A 16,306-nucleotide genomic window follows, 5' to 3' on the forward strand; every position below is an offset into this window, starting at 1 on the left:
GACCGCGCGTGTCCCGGGGGCCCGGCCCACCACCGTGCATGACGGCGCGTGTCCCGGGCCCGGCCCACCACTGTGCATGACGGCGCGTGTCCTGGGCCTGGCCCACGGCCGTGACCGCGCGTCCTCGCCCGCAGTCAGCCCCAGCAAGGAGATCAAGGCCGCGGCGGCGGCGCGGAGGAGCAGCATGAGCAGCTGCGGCAGCGGCGGCTACTTCAGCAGCAGCCCCACCCTCTCCAGCAGCCCCCCGGTGCCCTGCAACCCCAAGTCCGGTGAGTGGCGACTCCCTCGTTCAGCAGAGCGGGCGGGACAGGGTGATCTCCGTGCGTGGTGTGGCTTGGGGGCGCCTCCTCTTGGATGGGGGCTTCCCGGGGGTGCTGGTGGAACCCCCCCAGCCAGTGCAGGAGAGGTAAGGGGTACGAGCTCACTCCCTGAGCAGGGGAGATCCCGCCCCAGTGAGGCTGCCTGGAGAATCCCTCGCGCAGAGGGGCCTGGTGGCTGCAGCCCAGGGCCGCAGACTTGGACACGACTGGACACTGGGCACTGAGGGCACAGGCAGGCGCGCCTCAGGGGAGAAGGGGGGACGCAGGTTTGCAGACGAACTGGGCTGCAGTGCGCGCCCCGCGGAGGCTGCGGCTGACCCCAGGTGGCGCTCTGGAGTCGGGGGGCCTTAGAGGGGGTCCCCTCTTAGGGGAGGTGGCCAGGCTGTTAGGCCCTCGCGCTGACTGGCCGTTGGATGCTGGCCGCCCCTTGGAGCGGGGCATGGCCTGGGGACGTCGGCTCTCTGCATACAGCGTTCCCAGGACAGCTATGAACCCCGGCCGTCTGAGGGCTTCCGCGCCAGCAGCCCCAGCTCCGGGAGCAGCCGCTGGTTTCTGCGGTGGGTTTGAGTGGCGCACAGCAGCGGAGGTGCCGCTGCCCGGATGGTAACTGATGCTTGGATCTGCTGGGTCTCTGCACCCGCACAGGAGAAGCGCGGAGCTCTGCGACCCAGCTACCCCTGCAGAGGACTCTCCATGCCTTGCGGTCTCAAACTCTACTCTTCCACCTCCATAGACTTTATGCTCCAGAAAAATAATAAAAAAACAACAACCCAACAACCTAGGCACACAGATGGGTAATGAACTTGCGCTCAGATCGAATCGCCTCCTCAGCCCACTAGCGCCTGGACCCAGGGATACCATCGCCTTTGCCAGAGTGGACTGTGGTCCGCTGGGGCCAGCGTGGCCTGAGGACAGCTTCCAGCCGCTTGTGTAGTGCCCCAGCCCCTCAGCATTCAGTGCGTCACCTTCAGGGAGGTCATTCCTGGGGCGAGTAGAAGGTTGCATTGTTTCCTCTTTCTCCTTACCCCCTTGACCCAAAGGGGGAATTTCACTGACGTGCAGACAGAAACGGAGAAGGCGATGGCACCCTACTCTAGTACTCTTGCCTGGAAAGTCCCATGGACAGAGGAGCCTGGTGGGCTGCAGTCCACGGGGTCACTGGGAGTTGGACACGACTGAGCGACTTCACTTTCACTTTTCACTTTCATTCTTGGAGAAGGAAATGGCACCCCACTCCAGTGCTCTCACCTGGGAAATCCCATGGATGGAGGAGCCTGGTGGGCTGCCATCTGTGGGGTCGCACGGGGTCGGACACAACTGAAGCGAGTTAGCAGCAGCAGACAGAAATGGAAGGTTGGGTCTCTAAGGACCGGAACTGTCAGGACTTCATGGGTAAATCCTACCTCTGCGTTCTGACGAGCTCCTCTTTCAACTCTTTAGTGGATTCCCAAGACGGAGGGAACTCACCTGTGATTTTTTTTCCCTCAAGTAGGTAAGCAGGCTTCATGGTAAGGCATTTAAAGTTAATCATTAGTTATCCATCAGCATATATTTTTAATACTATATGTAAATGCCCCTATCCAGCTTAAGTGCTATAAAAGTAATATAATTGGTATCATTGTGATGAGTAAATAAGTTCTCAAGGGTATGAGAAGAGAAAGCTAGAAATTACTCCCTAGGTTTCAGAGTTTCTACACATTTTAACACAGGAAAGTGCGACAGTGAATTCAGTGGTCAGCATTGTTGCCAAGTATTACAATGCAGTGTGACTCAAAGTCACGATGACGCCTGTCAGAATGTCTGATGTCACTTGACACCTGTCAGAATGGCTGACATTGGAAAGAACTCACGTGACAAATGCTGGTGAGCGTGCAGAGAACAGGGGGCCGTCGTGCACGGTTGGTGGGGATGTAGACAGGTGCAGCCAGCATGGGAAGCAGTATGGTGATCCCTGAAAGAAAGAGAAGTAGAAGCCCCTTGTGATCCCGCAGTTTCACTTCTGAGTGTTTGTCCATAGGGGAGGAGGATGCTCGTTTGAGATTTTACTTGCACCCCCATGTTTATCGCAGCATCGCTTGTAATAGCCAAGACACAGAAGCAGCCTAGATGCCCGTCGGGATGGATGAAGGAAATGTGCTGTATCACACACACGCACACATAGTGGCCAGCTATTCAGTGATGACAGTGAAGGAAAGTCTGCTCTGGGCAGCGAAGTGGGTGAGCCTTGAGGTCTGCATGCCAAGTGACATGTCAGACAAGGAGTGACAGGCGCCACCCGAGCTCACGTGTATGTGGAACCGGACAGAAGCCTCACACGCACAGAGAGCAAGCTGGTGCTGCCCAGAGGGGCCTGGCCAGTGGGGGCGGGAAGGTCGAGTGAGCGAAAGGGGTCAAAGGGCACAAGTCTCCAGCTTCTCAGTGCGGCCTGGGGAATGCAGTGTCCCGCCTGTGACTGCAGTTAGTAATGCTGCGTTGTATATTTGAACGTTGCTAAGAGAGCAGCCCTTTCTTTCATTTTTTTATCTGTTTGGGTGCCGGGTCTCAGCACGAGGGCCCCTTGGCAGCAGGTGGTGGGATCTGGCTCCTGACCCCCTGCTTTGGGAGCTGAGGGTCCCAGCCACTGAACCCCCAGGAAAGTCCCCAGGGTAGGTCTGAAAAGCTCTCCTGTCAAGAAGAAAAAGCTTGTAGCTGCATCAGGTGATGACCTTAACTGGATCAGGTGATCATTTCGTCACACATACATCCTTATGTTGTGACCTGAAACAGATCTAGTGTGTCGATTATATCTCAATGAACGTAGGCCGTGTAACAGGATGTGGGGGCTATCGTCGGATATCACAGTGCCGTGTGATTCCGACATCCACCCCCATAAGCCCCAGAAGGGATCTGAGGGCCGAGAGAGTGCAGGGCTTGACTAACGGGGAGTAAAAAGGCCGAAAGTCCTCGACCGCGGGCCCCTCCTCTCACCTCCTGACCCTCTGCTGAGAGCTGCTCTTCTTGACCTCACCCTTCTCGCTCTGTAGGGGAGACGGCAAACCCCTGTCCTCCTTTATGAGCTTTCCGAAAGCAGCAGCAGGCATCCCCGTGACCTGTCGGGTCAGCAGGCAGCGCCCCACTGCCCTCAGCTGAGAACGTGCGGGGCAGGGCCCCGCCCAGTGGTCTGGGTCTCCCTGCCTCTGGTCCCCCGCTGCTCCTTGGCTGGGCCTGGCCTCCAGCCCCTGACGGCCCCCACAGAGGGGATGGAGGCTGCGCGTCACCGTGGTGAACTCCCGGCCCACCCACCCCTCTAGCTTCTCCACGCTCAAGCTCGTGGTGTCTCTGAGACCACTGGCTGTTCTGGGCCGCCGCGGCAGCCTCTGCTCCGGTGCTGCATGAGCAGCGGGTGGACAGGGTTCATCTTTGCTGGGATTTTAGGCTGCAGGTCAGGAAGGGACCATGGTCTTTGCCGTCTGCTGGGCCCCAGCAGTGATCTGATGGTCCAGGTGTCTTGGGAGGGGCCGCACGCAGCCATGTTGGGGCTTCTGCACCCTTTCTTCTGAGGGTGGGCAGTGGCATCAACGCTTGAGTTTAAATCTTGGTTCCATTTGACTCTGAGGCCTTGGACACAAGCTTCTTAACTTTTCTCAGCTTCTGTTTCCTCCCTAGCAGAATAGGGATAAGGATGAAATGACCCACTAGTTCTTGTGACGATGAAACAAGAGAATATATGAAGTGCTGAGCATAGAAGCCAGCATGTGATAAGGATGCAGAAAAGCTCCCCAGCGTTAGGGTTCAGGACCAAAGGCAGCCTGGGACTTCAGCGAGCATGTTGAACTTTAACAGGGAACTCTAAGGAGCTCTGGTGGACAGGATGTGGACAGTATGATGGGGGCGGGGGTGTGGTATTAGCTCTGGAAACACGGTACGAAGTCTGCCAGAGCCAGAGTTCCTCTTACTTTTGACGGGTTGAATGCCTTGTCGTTATTTGGTCACTACATCGTGTCCGACTCCTTTGCAACCCCGTGGACTATAGCCCACCTGGCTCCTCCGTCCATGGAATTTTCCAGGAAAGAACACTGGACTGGGCAGCCGCTTCCTTGTTCAGCGAGTATTCCTGACCCAGGGATTGAGCCTGAGTCTCCTGTGTTTCAGGAGGGTTCTGCCCGTCGAGGAAGCGTTGAATGCCTCCGTTCAGTTCAGTTCAGTCGCTCAGTCGTGTCCAATTCTTTGAGACCCCATGGACTGCAGCCCGCCAGGCCTCCCTGTCCATCACCACTCCCAGAGTTCACCCGAACTCGTGTCCATTGAGTCAGTGATGCCCTCCAGCCATCTCATCCCCTGCTGTCCCCTTCTCCTCCCTTTCTCTTCTCCAGGGGATCTTCCCAACCCAGGGGTTGAACCCAGGTTTCCCACATTGCAGGCAGATTCTGTACCAGCTGAGCCGCAGGGGAAGCCGGTTGAATGCCTATCTGGGCTTGGAAGAAAGAAATTCAAGAACTCCCATGGCACTCCTGCTTCCCTTCCCCGCTCCGTCTCTGCTTTCTGTGAGTTAGGGTTGGGGCTGTTTCCGTTCGCTAGTTTCCTGGCTATGTTTGGCGAAACTTGTGCACCGGGAGGCAGGGATCTCTGACACTTTGGGTCACTGATGTCGCAGACTGAGGCGCTCAGCAAGTTTCTGCTGAAAGACTGGACAGAGAACTAAGAGGATCTGCGCCTTGACCCTGCGTCTGTCTTACAGTGTTGAAGAGGCCCGTCACTTCTGAGGAACTCTTGACTCCTGGGGCTCCGTATGCGAGGAAGACGTTCACGGTAGGCCCCCCCCTTTGGATTTTCTCCCGCACTGCTGCATGTCTGGAGCGTGTCAGCGTGGCGGCCTGTCCGTGTCGAGTTTAGGGATGGGCTTGGCAAGGTTCTCCCAGTTCCCCTTTGGTTTTGAGCATCATCATGACAGTGTGACTTTCTTGACGCTTTGGCAATAAAATGCATTAGGACTTGACACAATTTATTGTTATTAACCCAGCATTTCAAATTCCTTTTGATGTTTCCCTAAAAAAACTCATTATGTACCTATTCTAGTATAATGACAGATTCAAAGACAGGTGGTAGCGCAAAGAACGGCAACAATCCCTTTCTGCTTATAGTTAATTATAAAGATTATTTAAAACATATTGTTGTTTAGTTGCTAAGTCATGTCCGGCTCTTTGTGACCCCATGGACTGTAGCCCGCCAGACTCCTCTGTCCATGGGATTCTCCAGGCAAGAACACTTGGAGTGGGTTGCCATTTCCTTCTCCAGGGGATCCTCCCAACCCAGGGATCAAACCCGTGTCTCCTGCACGGCAGGCAGACTCTTCACCACCGAGCTACGAAGGAAGCCCTGTTTCAGACAGGAGGGAGGCTTAAGGCAGAGGAAGAAGGCTGCTCTGTGATGATCGGTGGCGCTTTTGGCTATATTTTAGGGCCTTGAATTGCAGAAGGACCCCGTTTGGATGTCCTACATATCTGTGACCACCTGCCCTCTCTTGGAGGGCCTTCAGCCTTCCTTCTTCTTCTTCTAAGACCCCCTGGTTTTCTTCAGACAGGACCCAAGGACTCCGTTTCTCGTTGTTTTCTTAAAGAGTTTTGAAACATGAACCGTTTTTAAAGCCTTTGTGGGATTTGCTCCAGGACTGCTCCTGCTGTGTGTTTTAGCTTTCCGGCCGCGGGCCACGTGGGGGCTCAGCCTCCCGACCAGGGCAGGCCCACAGCCCCGCATCAGAAGGTGGGGGCCCAGCCTCCCGACCGGGGCGGGCCCACAGCCCCACATCAGAAGGTGGGGGCCCAGCCTCCCGACCGGGGCAGGTCCACAGCCCCGCAGGGATCGGGTCCACAGCCCCACACTGGAAGGTGGGGTCGCAACCAGGGGTCAGGCCCACAGCCCCGCATTGGAAGGTGGGGGCTCAGCCTCCCGACCGGGGGCGGGCCCACAGCCCCGCATCAGAAGGTGGGGGCCCAGCCTCCCGACCGGGGGCGGCCCCACAGCCCCGCAGGGATCAGGTCCACAGCCCCACATTGGAAGGTAGGGTCGCAACCAGGGGTCAGGCCCACAGCCCCGCATTGGAAGGTGGGGGCTCAGCCTCCCAACCGGGGGCGGGCCCACAGCCCTGCATCAGAAGGTGGGGGCCCAGCCTCCCGACCGGGGCAGGTCCACAGCCCTGCAGGGATCGGGTCCACAGCCCCACACTGGAAGGTGGGGTCGCAACCAGGGGTCAGGCCCACAGCCCCGCATTGGAAGGTTGGGGCTCAGCCTCCCGACCGGGGGCGGGCCCACAGCCCCGCAGGGATCAGGTCCACAGCCCCACACTGGAAGGTGGGGTCGCAACCAGGGGTCAGGCCCACAGCCCCGCATTGGAAGGTTGGGGCTCAGCCTCCCGACTGGGGGCGGGCCCACAGCCCCGCAGGGATCGGGTCCACAGCCCCGCACTGGAAGGTGGGGTCGCAACCAGGGGTCAGGCCCACAGCCCCACACTGGAAGGTGGGAGCTTAGCCTCTGGACCAGGGGTCAGGCCCACAGCCCTGCACTGGAAGGTGGGGCTTAGCTCCCCGACCGGGGGTCAGGCCCACAGCCCCGCACTGGAAGGTGGGAGCTTAGCTTCCCGACCGGGGGTCAGGCCCACAGCCCCGCACTGGAAGGTGGGGCTTAGCTCCCCGACCGGGGGTCAGGCCCACAGCCCTGCACTGGAAGGTGGGAGCTTAGCTTCCCGACCGGGGGCAGGCCCACAGCCCTGCACTGGAAGGTGGGGTCACAACCAGGGGTCAGGCCCATAGCCCCACACTGGAAGGTGGGGGCTCAGCTTCCCGACCAGGGATCAGGCCCACAGCCCCGCATCAGAAGGTGGGGGCTTAGCCTCTGGACTCCCAGGGATCGGGCCCACAGACCCCTATTGGAAGGTGGGGTCTTAGCCTCGGGGCCCTCAGGGACGCCCCCACGCCCCCTGCTGGCCTCGCCTCCCCGCCCCGCCCCGCCCACTGGCCTCCTGTCTCCTCACGTCTGCATCAGTGGCGTCTTTAAAACGCTTCTTCTCATCCTGTCTTCAGTCTTCTGATGTGTGCTTTAATACCTCAAGGTGGGGGAAAGCTTTCCACACCATCCGTGCTGCAAACATTTATCAAGGACTGGAGCACATTCTGAGCAGCAAGGAATTAAAGCCGGTTGGGTCCATTCATAGCCAACCAATATGAAAACAGCACGGGCAACACGTCCGTATCCAAGGAAAAGGCAAACTGTACGTTTGGAAGTGAAATCACATATGAAGAACTCACAGCGCCAAACCCGAAAGCCAGCAAAGTGCCTGATAAAGAGCTTCTCAGGTCTGCCCTGCTGGTCCAGTGGCTAAGAACCCACCTTCCAGTGCTGGGGATACGGGTTTGATCCCTGGTCTGAGAAGATACCACGTGCCACGCGGCAACGAAGGCCGTGCACCACAGTTACCGACTCCCGAGTGCCCTGGGGCCCGCGCACCACAGCGTGAGAAGCCACCGAAATGGCAAGACTGCGCTCTGCAGCTGGAGACCAGCCCCCGCCCGCAGCAGCTGGCACAGCCCAAAATATGTAAGTCAGAAAAGAACTTCTCAGGCAAGCAAAAGTGGAGATGATGAGTACTAAGCCTGCCCTGAAAGTCGTCAAGGACGGTCAGCAAAGGGTCATTTGCTTCTCTGCTTTTCCTCCATCTCTGCATTCAAGAGACAGTGGAGCGTAGTTTTAGGTATAAATTCTCCTTGGTTCTAAATATCAACGCCAGCATTGCTAGTAATCGATTGTGAATGGCCGTCGTCTGTATTTTGGCTGGGGTGTGTGCTAGAGCCGTGCCTGGGAGCTGCCCAGCAAAGGTAACTGCCGATTCTAATGACAATTCTGTCAGGAAAAAGCACTCTCCAGTTTCAAACAACTTTTGGACCAGAGTTGACTTGAGAATTAAGAACTTTGAGTCCTTTTCCACTGTCTTTTCTTGGTACATTAAGTTGTGTTTCAAGAAAGCCAAGACTCTTCATGTTTCTCCTCCTCAGTAATTAAAATGACTAGTTTAGAAGTCAGTGAGGTAGCAAGATCATGAGGAAAGTATCCTTTGGACGCAGAAGGGAAAGTGGACCCGGAGGGAAATTTCAACCGTGTTTTTCCGATCATCTAAGCTTTCCATTGGAGTCTGATGGTAAACTGCAACACAGCCTGAGAAAGCAGCCATCTGCCGATTGTCTGTGGAGCAGCGAGTTCACGGTAGCGCCTTCTTTCCGCCCGGCAGGTGTTTCTGGGCCACAGCTTCTGCATAAACATGTGAGCCTGTGCTTGCGATGGAAGCAGGCAGCCCCGTCCCGCCGGCGCGGAGACGAGCCGGAGGAGGCTGCCTCGCGCAGGCGTTCACCCTCGGGCCTCCTCCCCTGGAGGCTGGGCACCAGGGCCGTCCGCGGGCTGCTGACTGTGGTTTTCCTCTCTAGATCGTCGGCGACGCGGTCGGCTGGGGCTTCGTGGTGCGCGGGAGCAAGCCGTGCCACATCCAGGCCGTGGACCCCAGCGGCCCGGCGGCGGCGGCGGGCATGAAGGTACGGATGGGCCCCGCGGCCCGCGCCCCGCGTGTCCTGCCTCCTGCGTCCCCGCTTCCCCCGCGGCCCCGCGTGTCCTGCCGCGCCCCCCGCGGCCCCGCGCCCCGCGCCCCGCGTGTCCTGCCTCCTGCGTCCCCGCTTCCCCCGCGGCCCCGCGTGTCCTGCCGCGCCCCCCGGGCCCCCCGCGGCCCGCGCCCCGCGTGTCCTGCCGCGCCCCCCGCGCACCCCGCGGCCCCGCGCCCCGCGTGTCCTGCCTCCTGCGTCCCCGCTTCCCCCGCGGCCCCGCGTGTCCTGCCGCGCCCCCCGCGGCCCCGCGCCCCGCGTGTCCTGCCGCGCCCCCCGCGCCCCCGGCGGCCCCGCGCCCCGCGTGTCCTGCCGCGGCCCCGCGCCCCGCGTGTCCTGCCGCGCCCCCCGCGCCCCCGGCGGCCCCGCGCCCCGCGTGTCCTGCCTCCTGCGTCCCCGCTTCCCCCGCGGCCCCGCGCCCCGCGTGTCCTGCCGCGCCCCCCGCGGCCCCGCGCCCCGCGTGTCCTGCCGCGCCCCCCGCGCCCCCGGCGGCCCCGCGCCCCGCGTGTCCTGCCTCCTGCGTCCCCGCTTCCCCCGCGGCCCCGCGTGTCCTGCCGCGCCCCCCGCGCCCCCCGCGGCCCCGCGCCCCGCGTGTCCTGCCTCCCTGCGCGCTCGCTCCTCTGTCCTTACCTTTGCCCTTTCTGAACGAGGTTGAGTTGAAGCCAAGAGCTTCGAAGTGAGGTCGAAACTAAGAGGGCGAGTCTTCCCGTCCCTTGGACTCTGCGTCTGTGTTTTCTAAATCTCCCTCGGGTTTTTGTTTTTTACATTTCTTTCCTTAACCAATACTTAATTTGAAAAAAGAGAGTTTACTTTTGCTTAAGCCTTCTTTTTTTGAGTGACAGAAACGTTTTTATTATTTTTAAAATTTATTTATGTTAATTGGAGGCTGATTAGTTTTCAGCATTGTGGTGGGTTTTGCCTTATATTGACACGAGTCAGCCATGGGTGTACACGTGTTCCCCATCGTGACCCCCCTCCCGCCTCCCTCCCCATCCCATCCCCTGGGTCATGCCGGTGCACCAGCCCTGAGCACCCTGTCTCAGGCATCGAGCTTGGACTGGCAATCTGTTTCACACATGATGATAGACCTGTTTCAATGCCATTCTCCCACATCATCTTCTGGACTCCCACAGAGTCCACAGAGTCCAGAAGACTGTTCTATACATCTGTGTCTCTTTTGCCGTCTTGCATACAGGGTCATCATTACCATCTTTCTACATTCCCTATATATGTGTTAGTATACTGTACTGGTGTTTTTCTTTCTGGCTTACTTCACTCTGTATAATCGGCTCCAGTTTCATCCACCTCATTAGAACTGATTCAAATGCATTCTTTTTAATGGCTGAGTAGTATTCCATTATGTATATGTACCACTACTTTCTTATCCACTCGTCTGCTGATGGACATCTAGGTTGCTTCCATATCCTGGCTATTATAAACAGTGCTGAGATGAACATTGGGGTACACGTGTCTCTTTCAATTCTAGTTTCCTCGGTGTGTATGCCCAGCAGTGGGATTGCTGGGTTGTATGGCAGTTGTATTTCCAGTTTTTTAAGGAATCTCCACACTGTTCTCCATAGTGGCTGTACTAGTTTGCATTCCCACCAACAGTGTAAGAGGGTTCCCTTTTCTCCACACCCTCTCCAGCATTTATTGCTCGAAGACTTTTGGATAGCAGCCATTCTGACCAGCGTGGGATGGTACCTCATTGTGGTTTTGATTTGCATTTCTCTGATAATGAGTGATGTTGAGCATCTTTTCATGTCTTTGTTAGCCATCCGTATGTCTTCTTTGGAGAAATGTCTATTTAGTTCTTTGGCCCATTTTTTGATTGGGTCGTTTATTTTTCTGGAATTGAGCTGCAGGAGCTGCTTGTATATTTTTGCTGAGTCTTATACGAGAACTCCACTGCCTGTGTTGTACACAGAGTACGTACCTGTGGTGTTTATGCAGCCAGCAGAGCCCATTAAGACCATAAGAAATAGCAAATAGAAAAAGAGAAGAAAAGTCGTGGCGTTTGGAAGAAAAGAGAAGTTTAGTGTTGTTGTTTTTTTTTTTAACCAGCTCTTTGAATAAGTTTCATAACATCTCATTGCCTGTTTCCTCCCCTCTGAAATGATCATCGTATTTCATTCTGCTGCTTTATGGATTAGGTATGTTGAAACACTCGAAAAACTGCAAAGAAATACACACACATCAGACAATTGAGTGAATTGTGTAAGATTTTTGAAAATTTCCTATTTTTTCTATCAAAGTAATGAATATAGAATTGAAAAATTTTGGAAAATATTCACAAGCAGGAAAAAAATTGTACCTGCCTATCATCTTTACTAACTGATAGATATTCCCATTTTTAAGCAGCACTTTGGAAGTGTAGTTGGCATAAAGTGTATAGCTGTTAACATCTTTATTTATATTCTGCCAGATTTCTTATATGTATATGTACATTTATATACATTGTTTTTATTTATAAAGAAATACGGTATAAGAGGATATTGAGATCATTGGTTTTCTGCCTCAAAACACCTTTATCTCGCAGTTTTGTCCTGTCTCACAGAGGACATTTACCTCTTGCTTATCTGGGATCTTGGGTGGGCGCAGAAGACATGAAAGCCACAGGCTGTGGCTTTATGCCTCCAACACTTTCATCCACGCCCATCAGTCCCTCTTCCAGAGCAGCAGGCCAGTGGAGCTGCAGGCGTGGTTCGGGCCTGCACTGCCCTGGTTCCCAGCATTTACCCCCGGGCAGTGACTCACCTTCTGGACAAGAGAGGTGGGCCCAGAGCAGGGATTACGGCCGCGCTGGGTGACTGGTGCTGGGTTGGGGACTGACTCTGATTTGAGCACATCCTTCATACAGGGGTCTCTTTGGTGACTCAGAAGGTAAAGAATCTGCCTGCAGTGCAGGAGACCTGGGTTCGATCACTGGGATGGGGCAATCCCCTGGAGGAGGGCGTGGCAACCCACTCCAGTATTCTTGCCTGGGAAATCCCATGGACGGAGGAGCCTGGTGGGCGACAGTCCGTGGGGTCCCAAAGAGTCTGACACGAGTGAGTCAGAGCGTAAGCAGTCTCCTTTCACAGGCTTGTGCTCTGTGCACGGTCCATGCGCCTTGCTGGCCGAGTGCGTCTGTGTGCGGTGGGCACGGTACCCAGGAACCCAGAGCAGGAGAGCCGGCAGGGAGCACCTGCTTCTGTGCCGAGGCCGAATTTTCCCCTTTTCTAGTGGGACTCTTGGCTGTGGGAAGAGTTTCATATTTTGTTTCCACAGTAAACTACCTCCGTATAAATTATTTTTGGCAGAGTGCTTCGCTTCTGAGCGTACACTTGCTTGCGTGGAGCTTTGACTCAAAGCAGATTTCCTTTGGGGAAGCGATGGATTTACATTGCAGCTAAAGACCTTGGTTTGCTTAGCCAGGTGTGTTTCATTGACTTCAGTTCACTGTTATTAATATGCATAACTGTTCCAGGTGTTGTCTGTTGATAATTAACTCCTTGATATCTCTACACTGATTGATGGGTAACCTGGGATATTTTTGTCAGTTTCAGAAGATAACACTCATGGTTTATAGTCTTAGTTTCTCAGGTGGGGTGTACAATGGTTTTTGCATGTTGTAGGGCAGTACAGAATTCAGCAGAGCTACATTTCCAAACTTGCATCATACAGCTCTCTAGTCCAGCAACGTGGAGAGCTGACTCATTTGAAAAGACCATGATGCTGGGAAAGACTGAGGGCAGGGGGAGACGCGGACCACAGAGGATGAGATGGTGGGTTGGCATCACTGACTCAGTGGACATGAGTTTGGGTGGTGGGGGAGCTGGTGATGGACAGGGAGCTCTGGCGTGCTGCAGTCCATGGGTTCGCAGAGTCGGACACGACTGAGCGACTGGACTGAACTGAGCTGAGTCCAGCAAAATGTCCTGTCCTGAGGCTCCGTGATCAAAACGGCTTCCAACTGCTGCGCACTGTCCCTGTCTCGGAGATGCACAGAAAAGCACATCAGCACACTAAAAATGCTGGGAGATTGAGCCGAAGGAAAAGTCTGCTCAAGTTATCTAACACAGCATATGTCATTTAATAGAAACTCTGAAATGGAATCTTAAGACTAAGAATAAAAAAAGAAAGACCAAGATATAGCCTTGTTTTAAAAGCCTGCTTTTGATCAAACTCTGTATTGGAGTGAATATATTGAGATGTATTTTGAGTGTGCTGTTGGCTAAATGAAAATGACAGATACAGAGTGGCAGAAGTCAGAAAGAGAAAAACAGGTATCATATATTAATGCCCTTATATAGAAGCTAGAAAAATGGAACAGATGAGCCTATTTGCAGGGCAGGGACAGAAACACGGATGTAGAGAGTGGATCTGTGAGCAGAGGAGCGAGGAGGGGAGGCTGAGGGTGGACGAATTGGGAGAGTAGCACTGCCGTACGCACACCGGCGACGGCGACGTATACACCAGCGACGGCGACGTGTACACCGGCGACGGCGACGTGTACACCGGCGACAGTGACGTATACACCGGTGACAGTGACGTGTGCCCCATGACATATACACTGATGACATATTCACTGATGACATATACACCGGTGACGTACACACCAGTGACAGTGACGTATATACACTAGTGAAAGTGAAAGTCACCCGGTCGTGTCCGACTCTTTGGGACCCCGTGGACTACACAGTCCATGGGATTCTCTAGGCCGGAATACTGGAGTGGGTTGCCATTCCCTTCTCCAGGGGATCTTCCCAACCCAGGGATTGAACCCAGGTCTCCCTCATTGCAGGCGGATTCGTTACCAGCTGAGCCACCAGGGAAGCTACGATGTGTAAAATAACAGCGCGTAGAGGGAGCTCAGCTCGGTGCTCTGTGATGACTGGCAGGGTGGGAGGTCCAAGAGGAGGGGAATGTACGTGTGCGTATAGTTGATTCACGTTGTACAGCAGAAATAAACACAACATTGTAAACCAGTTACACTCCAATTAAAAAAAATTATTTTAATGAAAATGAGGGAATACCACGGCTCCTCCATATAATTTACTTGTGTGTATTTATTTGCTTAGTCCGTTACTTTGTTACAGAAAATGATGAATAGATAATTTCCTAATTTTGCCATATGCATTTGTTATTAAATAAGTTCTATGAAAAGCCCTTGTGTAACCCAGTCCTGGAGGCTTGTTCCCACTGACCTGTCACGTCACTGCTGCTCGTGACTTCAGGGCAGTGTGTATGGGTGTGCAGCCTCCGTCTATATGGGCAGCAGCGCTGACCCTACGAGAGCCTGTCCTGGGGAAGGAGCCAGTGACCTGGGCAGTGACCTACCCGCTTGGTCTGGGTGGTGAAAGTTGCTCCAAACTCTGGCCAGACGCCTTTAGCCCCGCTGACCGGCCCGAGCTAACCTAAGACAGTGCAAAGCGCCCACCTTTGCCTCCCGCATCACTTTCTCCCAGGAGACCAGGCCCGCCCCTGAGGTCAGAGCCCGTGTTCTCCTACTTTCCAGTGTAGACGGCGCTTTTCGTCTGGCCCTCTGTGGCCTTCCCGTCCAGTGGAATTTTCCTACATGGCTGCTTAATCTCTCTCCTTTTCTTGCCAAAACAGAAACCGTGTGGTAACCAAGGTTTCGTACGCTTGCCATTTCTCGCTTTTAGTTTACCTTGGGGCTTGGAAACTATTCAGTGGCGGGGACACCTTTTTGTGTGGACAGGACAGGCCCAGACTGGAGAGCCTGGGTGCTGTGTTCCCCTCTTAATGCTTCTTGATCTTTCGGACCCAGAGAGGAGCTCTTTGCCTGCTTAAAGGGAACCCTTAGTCCATGAAGGTTTCCTGGGTAGCTTGGTGGTAAAGAATCTACCTGCCAGCGCAGGAGATGGGGGTTCAATCCCTGGGTTGGGAAGATCCCCTGGAGGAAGGCGTGACAACCCATGGCAGTGTTCTTGCCTAGAGAATCCCATGGACAGAGGAGCCTGGTGGGCTATAGTCCATGGGTTCTCAGAGTCAAACATGACTGAGAGACTGGGCAAACACGCAACCATCGTGCCTGTATTAGAATTTCCTTCTCTGGCAGTTCTGGAAAAGGTCCAGAGAACATGCCTCCTTAGGGAGAGTGAAGAGGATCACCGCCTTCTCCTCTGGATGGGATTGGCGGGGTCTATGACCTGCCCCCACGCCCGGCACCTCCGCGCTGCTGACCCTGCAGCTGGGGCGGCTCAGGCAGCTGAGCTGCAGCGGGGACATCGCGGAGATGCAGGCCAGGGAAGCTTCCAGCCTGAGTTCAGCTGTAAATGGGACTGACTCTCAAGTGTTTCAGTCAGAAGACTTCTACGTCATCCCCTGCTTGTTTGAAGTTTTGTTTTCACTCGTCTGCGTCTCTTCCAATCACCTCCTCACGCAGTCGCAGCATGCTTGTCCCAAGACACCGAAAAGGGGGCAGATGTTACCAGAAGCACCACGTAGAACCTTATTTTCGGTTTTGTCTGAATCGGGACCCATGTAACAAAGAAGGCAACTCATTACACCTTTTCTGGTAAAGTTTTTATACTTCTTTCATACCTCCCTTTCCCAGCCTAGAGAATAATGGTAATAGGATCATCAGAATCCTCACTTTGAAGCGCCATCTTTGAATCAAAGTTATTTTTTAAAATGATTTTATTATTATTATTTTGGTGGCACTTTCTTTAACATTTATTTACTCATCCTGCCGAGTCAGGTCCTAGTTGCCGCACTTGGCCTCGGTGTGGCGCGCAGACCTTGTCGCTCTGTAGCACGTGGGAGTGAAGTTCCCCGGCCAGGGATTGAACCTACATCCCCTGCATTGGAAGGTGGATTCTTGACCACTGGAGTGAAAGTGAAAATGTTAGTTGCTCAGTCGTCTCCGGCTCTGTGCGATCCCCTGGACTGTGGCCTGCCAGGCTCCTCTGTCCATGGGATTCTCCAGGCAAGAATGCTGGAGTGGGTTGCCATTCTGCAGAGGATCTTCCCGACGCAAGGATCAAACCTGGGTCTCCGGCAGTAACCACTGGACCACCGGGGAAATCCCGGAGTTGTTCTTATGTTGAAAGTTCTTCTATGTGAAAAGTGCAATCTGCAGGCCTCTGGCATGGAGGGCCTTTGCTTGGCACAGCGGCTCTAGCGTGGAGCGTGAAACACGGGAGCCACCCAGAGCGGAGCCTCCCCCTGCAGTGTGCTTTCCTCTGGAAGAGTCTGGTCCCTAGACTCCCCCTCAGGGACTCATTCATCCTTTAGGGATTCCATTCCAGTAGCTTCTGGTTCATTTTAGCACGACGGGGCAAGGAGGAAAGAAGAGAAAAGCAGTAACTTCCTGAGTGTCTTCTGTGTGCCTGACCTTTCTGGGCTGAGTCCACTTCATAT

General features: G+C 54.8%; 1 protein-coding gene across 2 annotated transcripts in view; it reads left to right on the forward strand.

The window, feature by feature from the left end:
- The window catches only part of DEPTOR (DEP domain containing MTOR interacting protein), a 162,973-nt gene that overhangs the window by 107,082 nt on the left and 39,585 nt on the right, over positions 1 to 16,306 (forward strand). For both annotated transcript variants that reach the window (XM_052651523.1, XM_052651524.1), the window contains exons 6-8: positions 135 to 269; positions 5,038 to 5,108; positions 8,771 to 8,875. In XM_052651523.1, the coding sequence (XP_052507483.1) occupies positions 135 to 269; positions 5,038 to 5,108; positions 8,771 to 8,875 (311 nt within the window). The remainder of the gene's footprint in view (positions 1 to 134; positions 270 to 5,037; positions 5,109 to 8,770; positions 8,876 to 16,306) is intronic.

This window comes from Budorcas taxicolor, chromosome 14 (genome assembly GCF_023091745.1).
Source record: "Budorcas taxicolor isolate Tak-1 chromosome 14, Takin1.1, whole genome shotgun sequence".
NCBI classification, from domain to species: domain Eukaryota; kingdom Metazoa; phylum Chordata; class Mammalia; order Artiodactyla; family Bovidae; genus Budorcas; species Budorcas taxicolor.